Source organism: Protomyctophum parallelum, assembly GCF_964188405.1.
Source record: "Protomyctophum parallelum genome assembly, chromosome: 2".
Taxonomy (NCBI): domain Eukaryota; kingdom Metazoa; phylum Chordata; class Actinopteri; order Myctophiformes; family Myctophidae; genus Protomyctophum; species Protomyctophum parallelum.
The window spans coordinates 58,849,813-58,861,298 of NC_139699.1; the positions used below are offsets into that span (position 1 = coordinate 58,849,813).

Genomic DNA, 11,486 nt, shown 5'->3' on the forward strand with positions numbered 1-11,486 from the left:
CTGATCCAGTCTTTTATTTTAGAGTGCTGCTTTTTCCACTTTGGTGGTTATGATTTAAGTAATGGTTTGTGGTCATTTCCACGTATCAAATACTCATAAATGATTAAAGACGGGTCATAGATATTTGTAATGCTTTGAGAAACTTACACACTGTGAAAAAGAGAATAGTTCAATATTAGAGCTAGAAATAGTTTGTACATAACTCTGGTCCATAGCCTTATGGACTTCTCCTGAAGGCTATGTTACTCTCCACTTCCTGCGCTCGCATGAAATACAAACAGCCTGTCGACTTCTGCAAGTCGAGAGGCTGTGCTGCATTTCAGGACAGGAGATTGAGAGTCCCATAGCCTTGAGAAGTCCTTCAGACCAGTTAGTTTGTACATAAATAATACCTCATAGTTCTATAATAGTAAGGTGGTAAAGACATTTTTTCATCAAATAAGAGATCAGAAGTGAGGCACCAAATTCAGTTCTATATTATGTTCACAAAACAAAACTTTTGGCAGCTAATTTTAGTTTTAGTCATAGTCTCAATAGTTTATTTAGTTTTAGTCATATTTTAGTCATCTGGAATGTTTGTGTTTAGTTTTAGTCGACTAAATATAAGATTTTAGTCAACTAAATCTAGTTGATTTAATCGACTATAATGTATTTTGATGGGCCTTGATGCCATCGTAATGACTGTCTTTATACTTGCTGAAAATAGCCGATCTACAAGCTTGTGACACTTGAGCACAACCAAGTGTAGATAGAATGAGTCTGACTTACACTGGATCTCTTGTCCACTAGCCCTTTCCTAACATTTTAGTCTAGTTTTTATTAGTTGACGAAATTGTCAGTATATTTAGTGTTAGTTTTAGTCATCATAGCTTAGTCTTTATTTAGTTTCAGTGGAAAAAGGTAGTCGACGAACATTTTTCATCATTAGTCGACGAAATCAACACACGTCTATACTTTTTAAATGTTTATTATTAAATACTTTAACACATTTGTTAACAGTGCATGTAGTACATTCAAAACGTATTCTAAAAGGAGAACACAAAGAGCTCCAGGGGCTTGTAACCAAAATGTTTAAAGTTCAATAATAATTGCTACACAATTGTTTTGCGCACATGGCTCAGGCTCTCCTACACACCCGTCTTCAAGGTGTGGGAGGAACCTAGTTTCATGAACATTTCAAAATGCTTGCGTCATGATTCTGCAGTGTGATGTACGATAATTGAGTAACAGGCAGATCTCACCATTGAGTACAAAAAAATATTGTTACATTAATATCAAAAGCAATAATCAAAAATAAATAGTTTTTGACTATACATGTATATTATTACAAAATATTTGAGCTCTTGCTGAAAACTATATGTCCCAAGGTTCAAAGCCCAAGAATTTACAACCCCATAACGTCTCTCGCTCCCAACGATGTTCGAACTACATCAAAGACAGTGGCACATCAATCCGGTGCACCATCTGCTTCAAATAACTTTACTGACAATGTCAAACAGTAGGTTGTATTGATATACTCCACCATAGACAGGTTAAAATATGTTATTCATTAAAATAAGTCCAGGATTGTCGCTTTAATCACATCAAACATCACTGACAGTGTTTTCCTTGTCACATAATATGCAGATTCAGATAAAATTATGAAATATTAAATCCCTTTTTTTAACCAACTATTAGTCCCTGTGATTTCCAACCCCTACCATTTGGTCTTGGGAGGGAGTACTGTAGACAATCGGCACATCTCCGATACACACATCACCACCAACAACCTTTTTTTCCACCTGTCGGCGAGCAGTCTCACCGGGAGGGATTATTACGCATGTAGGGGACATGCTATTCCTCCCAGTTCCGCTCCCCGCTAGAATTACCATAGACAGAAAAAGCCTGTATTCAGCAGTGCATGTGACAGAGAAAACTCTTTCGCCGAGCTTCCGACACATGCCAACCGTGTTCATTGGAGTGCCAAGCCAGCGGCACCATAAGCCGCTTCGAAGATGATCCATGGGTGCAGTCAAAACAGTGGCACAGTGGCACAATTTTTGTGCAAGCTGCAAGTAGGCCAAGGAGGTAAATCACACAACACTTTTCACATATTGTGAATATATTTCCCATTGTGTGAAGGGCCTCAGATCTTAGATCCACTGTTTAGCAAGAATGCCATTGTCAACATGACATCCTAGATGCACAGGGAAGCCACACTGGTATTAGACCCCGTCTTGTTTAAACTAATTAGCCCTTAATAACTATTTTAATAAAAAAGGGGAAAAAAAGAAAAATAGGGCAAGACCGACATTGTCAACATGACATCATAGATCCACAGCCACAAGACCCTGTCTTGTTTAAAAACAAATTAGCCCTTAATAAACAATAAAAATACATAATTTTTTGGGGAAAAAAATAAATGTTCTGCAGGTTTAAGTAGTTCTTTTCAGCAAACATGATTCCAAGGTCAAATGTTGAGGACGGGTATGTCAAAGAGGTCACAGAGACCCTCGGTCTCGTCCAGGTTATAGATGTACTCGTGTTCCCCCGCGGGAGGAGAAAGACGCAGGAGTGGAGAGAAAACTGAAGAACAAGAATGGATTCATTAGGTCGAGATAATCGTATTTACCCAGATTACACATCATACAAATACAGCTCCTGATATGATCAGTTCGACGTGTTCCACCAACACTTACCGTCAGAAGCCATAAGCTCCGCTATTAGATCTTCAGTCATAATTTCTACAAAATTAAGAAAAATGTGGTTTGAGTACTCAAGTCGTTCACATGTGAAAAAGGTAAGTAAGTAACGGTGAAAAGTTGAGAACAAAGAATCACACTCGTATGAAGCGAGGGGCGCTATTATCATCATGCATCACATTCCATGCTCAGCCAATCAAATCACAAATGTAATTCCAGCCAATCACTTTTGGAATGTTCACTTTTCTGCCCTCACTTTTATCCTCAATATGTAACTTTGCTCAGCCAATCAAATCATCGCTATGGGGTGATCAGCCAATCCTCAAAGCTGGGCATAGGAAAAAAATAATCACAGCCGTGTGAAGTGAGAGGCAATCTTATCATCAGACATACATCATCATACAGTACATCATCTCATGCCGGCCAATCAGAATTTTCGTCTTCAATGTTTGTGTTTACACAAACACTCACAATCGTCCATTCATTGTCAATGGCATTTAATGTTTGTGTTAGGACAAAGTTTATGTTGCACACACACTAAAAGCTGGACATAGGAGGGGCAATAAACACAAAACACAAGCAGTACCTTTGGTCGGGTCTAAAAAGTCTGCCAGGCCTTTGGATACATCCATCACTGTAAATCAAATAAATCCAAGCATTCAGTATTTGAAAGAAGACAACTGAATAACATGGTGGAAACAGCAGCTACCGCATTTCTGTGACAACACTGCACAATAAAAGCCTGTAATGGTATTAATAAAGCACTGCAGAATAAAGGCCTGTAATGGAATATTTGGATACTTGGATAGTGGACACTAGTAATTAGTTACCTGGGTCACGCCACCTTGCTGTAGTGTACAGTATAGGTGGCAGGCACAGGAAACATTTGAACCTTTTCCTCCCTTCTCTAATTTCGGTGCAGTAATGGGTTGATCAGATTTCATTATTTTATTAAAAGGAACAACTTGACATTTATTTCTGATCATTTGTTTTCCATTTAAAATATCTACCTATCTATCAATCCATGTTAATAACACCCCCACTAAACACAGGTGAGTCCCATTACTCCTGAGGAGCCAGAATTGTGACAGAGTATACAAAATATACTTATATATACACACCATTTACATAGAATACATCATATTAAAAACATTACTTAAAAACTTTTTTTCTTTATCTTTTTGAGGGACTCAATCTGAGGTAACTGGATAAAAGTGATGAAATGTATGCATCTGTATACTGACCTGATGAAGATCAGTCAAGATCGAAATGTTGTCGATTCAATAAAGTAATTCTTTGCCAAAAGAATGGTGTGCGGGCCCTACCTCCTTCCATAATTGCCTTATTGGCCCTGCACCCACTGTCGAGGTGCGTGTAAATAGGTATGCTCTGGAATAACAGACAAGAACAAAAATAATAACCTTCCATGAGGGGGGCGTAATAAGCCACTCACATTCAGCCGATTCAGAAATGGACTTGGTAGCATTATAGCTGGGATTAGCCGAAGCCTGGCTTAGTGCGTCGCTGTGCTCAGTTACATCTGCAGAAGAGTTGGCTTTTTGCAAAAAGTCTTCAGGCGGTGGGACTGGAAGCACCATAGGAAGAGAGTCAGCATGACCTTTATTGATCAACAGCACATCAATTGATCCGGCTGTGCTTTTCAGGTGGATCTGATACTTCCTCTCACCATCTACCTGAGTAGAGAAAACAAGTATTAAACAAGTCAGGTAAAAAAGTAAGGCAAAGGACCAAGAGCGCTAATGTTGCAAGACTTACAGCTTTGGGTATGGGGACATCTAGCTGTGTACCGAAGGGCGCACGCACTGCCAAGAGGGTATGGCCTGAGAAGAAATAAGTTCACCACATTACCGGTATGTCAATTAAAACAGTATAGACTGTCATCGTTTGACGTGCTAATCCATGGGAGGAACTTTGAATAATGCTTTTGTAAGTCAGTGCATTCAGTTGCCACTGAAAGAGAATGCCAGTGAGCTTGTGCTTTAAAGACAGAGTCCAAGTTTTTCTCATGAAATAAACGGACAAGACATTTTTTTAAATGAACACATGCTCCATCACCTCTGAAATTGCCCTCCGGCAAATGGAGGCGTTAGTGGTACATCACTGTGTAAAATCAAACCCAGTTCTATTCCTGACAAATACATACAGTAAATTGCATTACACACTGTGTTACAAGGGCCTCAAATAAAAATGTGTAGTATTGTATTAGCATTTTGGGCTGCTACGTGACCTACATTGCACCGCCGATCCGACTGTAATGCCTGAGACATAGGTACATACTACATAGGTATCGCTTGCCGTGTGTGGCAGCGTCACCCACCCTCATTTTTTGGGGCAACTTTGCACCATCGTGGATAGCGGTCAAAGAAAAACAAATAAGAAAAAAGGGCGGCAGGCACTGTACTCCCACGAGTTCTTGTCGATGCACGTGCCAAGTTTTAAGTCAGTCAGTCCCATTACTCCCATATGCACATCACTTATATATGGGCAATGGGCATAGCGGTCAGATCTGTAGCTCTGGACAACCGGATGTATGCCTGGGCCCATCATGCTTGTTAACTTTTGTCATAGTGGGCGTATCGTATATATGAGTCTGCCCAACCTCCCATTAGCCAATTTTAATATTTTGTCCATCAATCGACTCTGAGGCTTAATCAGGATTTTGGCCAGGACTAGACTGAGCTGTGGACATTGCTCTCTGCCCTTATGTTTCTATGTATTTAACTGTATTTAATTTTTTGTCCTGTGTTATGTCAAATGTGTATTATGTGTTGCATACAAGGCAGCTGGGTTGCAAAACAAATTTCAGTGCAAACAGACAATAAAGTATATATCAAATAGGAAACCCCACCAAAACGTATGTGTAAATGTGATCTGAGAGGAAAGTGAGAAAATAAAATGGTATAGTACCACTGAAGCAGCTGCAGATATCCTCATGGTTCACATAGGCAAGCGTTGAACAGAGTTAAGGTTGGATTTAGAATACTGGTAGTTCTACAATATATAAATCAGTCATTTCATTTGTTGTAGTTTTTAACACACATACCAGTGTCATCTCTACAACTTCTCCTTCAAATGCTCAATTCAAAGATTCATTGAAAAATGTGAAATTATATTTAACCACTTGCATCCCTATTCTACTGTAGGTGGGAACATTCACCAAAAAAGTGCAGATGTACAAGCTCATAATGTGGCTTGTTGAGGCGCATTGTGAACTTGTTGTAGATCGTCTATTTTAGGCAAAGAGAAAAAGTGGTCCAAATACAGTTTTAACTTTTAACTCAAATCTGTTTTACTAAAACTAGAGGGTTTAAGTGTTTGCTTTGGAATACAAAGGATATGGAAGGTTTTCAGAGTCTTCTGTCACATTCCTGATGCTCTGTTGGACCCAGCCTTTCTGTTGGTCCAACGCCTTCTCCTTCCGTTCCAGGTCCTCCAGCTCTGACTTTAAGCCCATCACCCTCTGAGCAATCGCCTTCGAGTTACTTCCAAGCTCCACACCCCTTAAAATCAGACAAAAAAACAAAGATGACGTTAAAAGTAGTAAAATGATAAATCTCTCTAGTCTACACACACACAAGCATATCCACCCATACAAATGCCAAAACTTACTTCCACTGTACACTGTTCTTGGACTTTTTATCAATCAGACCAACTCCCTCTAGTACATTGGTGATGTCGTATATGCGCCTCTTCTGTCTGACATTTAAGATCTCGGCAGCCTGGAATTAAATAAAGCTGTTACATTATCCACAGTGAGCTATATCATAGTAATCTGTCAGACGTAGTCCCACATTGCACAATACAAAACTTTTCCCCATACACCATACGTTACAACTACGGTAAATCTGAACCTTTTAAAGTATAAATCTGACATTTAAGGAGTCAAACAATCAATAGTTCTGCAATTAATACAAATTGCTACACAATCAGAGGCTATAGTCACTCACTATATGGGCATAAATATTAAGTTGAAAAATTAGGTTTGATGATAATGATGGTACAAATACATGTTCATGTTCAAATCATGTATACTTTGCTTCAGATAACTTTTTTCATAGCCAGTCTTTACATGGAGGTGCCCACAATGTCTAAGCGAATAATAGATAGATTGTTTTATATTCGGTGCAATTAGTAGTGCAAAAGTAGTTAGTTTTTAGGTTACTTACTACTTTGAGATCAACCACACCATCTTTCGCATCTTGTAATAAATCCACAAACTTGGCAGTGAGGAGTCCCAGGCTCCTTTCACATCTCAGTTTGGTCTGAGACTGCAGTCCGTTTGGAGGACTCGGATCCATGTTCGTGTTGTTGTTCACTTCAAAATGAATAACTCACCGCACCGCGGTGGACGAACACTTAACAGCCACCTGTACAACACACTTTACACTAGCGCTGATGATTGACGAAGGTTTTAGGTCTGCAGAAAGCAGTACCGGTCTGTCTGGATTATTTAATTTGGAAGGTCGCAGTGCAAGCTGTGTTTGTTTTGAAGTGTGCCGTATGGGTGAAAATGCAAATGGAGACGTTTTGTTTACCTCAATCGCTCACCAACAACAACCATACCAAGATGTGCTACAGTGCTAAATCAGGATGTGTTCTGCTCCAGATTGAATTTCGTCTTTCATATTAATCCGCACAGCAGATTGAAGTTTGAAGTATTTTAGCTGCATCCAAATGAAGCAGAATTTGAAAACTCCCTCCTGAGCTCATCAATGAAGTTAGACAATTATACTTCCGTGTGACGTTTGTTCCTGTTTGGGGACTTCATAATAAAGTTGTTGTTGTTTTATTTCCCCATGTCTTTTTTTTTCTTTTCTCCACACAATAAATGATCTGATGATTGATCATTGATTGAATACTTTTATTAACAATTTGCCGGGGGAAAAAGAACAGGAAACTGAAGAAAGTATTAATACAAGGTCTGCTAAGAGGATTTAAAAACCCAAGAAAGCCTGGTGGTGATGATGATTAAGACAAGTATTTAAGAATTCCATTCAATTTCAAGTAAAATCACTTTGAAGTTTGAAATAGATATCATTCCAAAGTGTGTCAGTTGTCTGCATGTAGGCATATGTCTTTACATTTTCTGATGAATTGAAAACGGAGGACTCTTAAACTTAACAAGTCTTAGTGCTTTTTCTGGTTTTCTCCTCGTAGCAGATTGTGTATTTACCTGTATGAACTGTAACTGTAACCCAGGCCATTCTGCTAACGGTTTACATGTTTCAATCATCAATCAATCAAAGTCCGGTAGTCACATGACATGACACTAGAGCAGTCACGTGACCTGCATGGTTTCCTTTTAAAGCACAGAGCAGGCATTCTGTTTTGAACTTGAAGAAGCAGCATCTTGTTCTCTGATCGACCATATCGATGCCCGGTGTCGGCGTCTCATTTCATTAGTGTCTAACTATGTTTTCAGGACGTGTTCTGTCGTGTTGTCTCGCCTTGTTCTGCGTGGCGGCGGCTCAGTATGCTCCCGATGAGGTGACCAAGGCGCTTCCTGGAATGTCGTTTAAACCAAACTATCGACAGTGGTCTGGTTACCTCAAAGCCGGTCCAGGGAAGTTTCTACATTACTGGTAGGTCTGATTAACTTTTTTATTTTATTTTGTATTATTAATCCAACTGATTGGGGAGAGTTAGTCCGTTGACACGTACAGTACGTTTCCTATTTTGTTTTTCTCCATTTGATGTCTAATTTTGTGAACCTGTAAACCTCCAGGTTTGTGACCTCTCAGAGGAACCCACTGAAGGACCCCCTGGTGCTGTGGCTGAACGGTGGGCCTGGCTGCAGTTCTCTGGATGGATTCCTGTCAGAGAATGGCCCCTTTCATGTACGTTTTATTGATTTCTCTCCATGTGTATATGGACATGTCTAATTAAATCCCTGATCTCTTTATTGTGCTATTTTACTTATTGTATTCAAATTTGGTGGGTTTTTAAAAAAAATCTTTAATAGTTTCCTATTGAGGAGATGGGTACTTTTCACTGAATTTTTATTTCTCTGCCTTGCATCAAATTAAATTACTAGCCTGCAGGTTCCAGCCTGATTAGCATACATGAGCACAGATTGAAAGTGACTGGGGTTTCTTTTCAGGTACACGATGATGGGGCTACACTGTATGAGAACAAATTCAGCTGGAACAAGATAGCCAACATTCTATATGTGGAATCTCCTGTAGGAGTGGGCTATTCTTACTCTGATGACCAGAAGTACAAAACAGATGACGACCAGGTGAGTGCCTGCGACATACTAGTGTCATGTCCAGGGGTGTACTTTATGTACATAAATCTGCCTAAATGGGCTCCTGCCCTATGGGCATCATGGCTCTGCAAGGCTTACTTTGATTTGACAAACTTTTCTTTATTGCGTCTATCTTGTAGGTTGCTGATAGTAATTACTTGGCGCTACAGAGTTTCTTTGCCAAGTTTCCCAACTTCACTCAGAACGACTTCTTTATATTTGGTGAGAGTTATGGGGGTATCTATGCCCCAACCCTGAGTCTGCGTGTGGTCACTGGACCTTCCAATATGACCTTCAAGGTGAGCAAAGCCTGGTTTCACCTGCTTACCATTCAGTGCTGTGAAAATGTAGGATGTTGGTTATAAAATTTGCCACTGATTCAGACTTTCAGCCAGGTATTAAAGCCATCGTTTGTATTTTTGTTTCCCTCCCCTTTAGGGCTTTTCAGTGGGCAACGGGCTCAGTAGCTTTGCTCTCAATGACCAATCTTTGGTCTACTTTGCTTACTACCATGGACTCTTGGGAGACGAGTAAGTAAACTCATCAGAGCCTTGATTCAGGCAAAGGAAAGCACCAATTTGCAAATGCAGCAATGAAAATAATGTAATACAAATAAAGTTATTCCACTATATAAATGTATGCAGTAAAGAATTGTTCTCCTAATCAGTTTGTGGCGTGATCTGAACATCAATTGTTGTGAGAAGGGAAGCTGTAACTTCTACAATAACAGCGTGGCTGCTTGCCAGATACAGGTACAATAAGCATGTCTGACTGTATAATATGCCTGTACTTCCACTATTGTACTTTGCCAGTTGTATTTGTATGATTTGTGTCTGTGCTCATTCCCACTCACAGATAAATATGGCCTTCAGGATAGTTTACGAGTCTGGACTCAATGAGTATGCACTATACATGGATTGTGAAGGTGGAATAAGGGCCCATCAAGGCTATGAAATGACCATGCGCCATCTCTTTAAAAACTACAGAAAATCCTGGGAGACTCAAGTGAGTGTTCTCTTCATCAGCAATTGGCATTTTGTTTGATTCTTAATGCACATCTGATACTAAACTAGGATGAGTGATTTGTGTTAATGTTTTGCAGGCTGCATTTGTGTCTGTGGGTGAAGTCCCACCTTGCATCAACAGTACAGCACAGATGAATTGGCTGAACAGAGGTGATGTGAGAAAGGCTTTGCACATTCCTGACACACTACCACCGTGGGACCTTTGCAGGTAAACCATGTCAACAAAACTGATAAACTAATGTGTTTAATACTTAACAAGCAACGGGGTCATACAAGAGTTCACAAACGGTGAACTTGGTGACATATTTCATTGTCATGTAATGTGTTTACATAAGTGACTTAAATTACTGGGATGGAGTGTACCAGTGACATTCATCACAAATTATTTTCAGTTTTATTTTTAAACTAACTTACCCCTTCTGGAGTCGTGTTGATGGTCACAAAGTGGTTAGTCATCATGAATAATTGAATAATTATTTTCTTATCTGTAGTGGTGAGGTTGAAGCGCAATACAGCACGGTCTACGCAACGATGAAGGAGACTTATCAGAAGCTGTTGTCAATGGGTGTCCGGGCACTGGTCTACAATGGAGACACTGACATGGCCTGTAACTTTCTGGGAGACCAGTGGTTCGTGGAAGAGCTTGGCCAGAAGGTGGGTTTTTATTTGGGTAGAGCTGATCAGATGCACATGACTTGGATCTTATAAAGTGTGTATTTTTTTCTTCTCATAGGCAACTACCAAATACCAGAGTTGGCTTTACGATAACCAGATCGCTGGCTTTTACCAACGGTTTGGAAACGTCACATTCCTGACTATTAAGGTAAGCATTATTAGAGCATATCCAGCTCTCAAAGTCATGCCATTGTCATACTAGTTATGTGATGACGGGATTATCTGACTAATCAATTACACTCTGCATAAACATGCTGCACTCATTAAATGTGGTTTTCTGTCTTGTAATGTAATGTAATAAACAAATTGCCACAGCAATCATTGTAGCATCATTGTAAAATTGTTCAACTGTATTTGCAAACTGTTAAATATTCAAACTGATTATCTTCTGTTCCAGGGTGCAGGACACATGGTTCCCCAGTGGGCTCCTGGACCGGCTTTCCACATGTTCCAGTCTTTTGTAACAAATGCTACTACCTACTGAGCATGTTGGAGAAACTTTGTGTGATAACACTTGTGCGTAATGAGCACAGTTCATTTTCTCAGGGAAGAATTCTGGAATAAAGGGTTTTCTTAATTTCATAAACAATATTTGCTTTGAATCATCTAGCCACAAGTAGAGCTTCATGCTCCTGAAGCAGATTTTATTAGATCACTCACTGTACTATAGTGAAATCAAGTGTGCCTTCTGTCCAAAGTCCATCTCAAAAAGTCTTCACTATGTGAATTGTCTGTATTAAAACTTTATATTAAACTACCATGTCATGGATTAATTCACATCTAGAATTGACTTTACAACATTGTGATTCATAACTTGTATGAAATTAGTTTTTTTTT

General features: G+C 39.5%; 2 protein-coding genes across 3 annotated transcripts; one reads left to right on the forward strand and one right to left on the reverse strand.

Moving 5' to 3' along the window:
- Positions 1-1,021: 1,021 nt before the first annotated feature.
- Positions 1,022-7,385, reverse strand: LOC310879111 (transcription factor E2F4-like). 2 transcript variants are annotated; one of them, XM_083793544.1, is made up of 9 exons: positions 6,869-7,385; positions 6,312-6,421; positions 6,041-6,202; positions 5,610-5,653; positions 4,458-4,522; positions 4,135-4,375; positions 3,268-3,315; positions 2,679-2,723; positions 1,022-2,565 (listed from the first exon to the last, which is right to left on the reverse strand). In XM_083793544.1, the coding sequence occupies exons 1-9, from the start codon at positions 6,998-7,000 to the stop codon at positions 2,450-2,452; spliced, it is 963 nt and encodes a 320-aa protein (XP_083649670.1). In that variant the 5' UTR covers positions 7,001-7,385; the 3' UTR covers positions 1,022-2,449. The 2 variants fall into 2 exon arrangements, with proteins under 2 accessions (XP_083649670.1, XP_083649671.1); XM_083793545.1 differs by lacking the exon at positions 2,679-2,723.
- Positions 7,386-7,988: 603 nt separating this feature from the next.
- Positions 7,989-11,397, forward strand: LOC310853230 (lysosomal protective protein). The gene is made up of 11 exons (XM_083757483.1): positions 7,989-8,284; positions 8,428-8,539; positions 8,803-8,940; positions 9,090-9,248; positions 9,388-9,479; positions 9,617-9,701; positions 9,805-9,954; positions 10,052-10,182; positions 10,466-10,628; positions 10,708-10,797; positions 11,047-11,397. Exons 1-11 carry the CDS (start codon positions 8,115-8,117, stop codon positions 11,131-11,133), a joined length of 1,377 nt encoding a protein of 458 aa, XP_083613609.1. The 5' UTR covers positions 7,989-8,114; the 3' UTR covers positions 11,134-11,397.
- Positions 11,398-11,486: the final 89 nt, after the last annotated feature.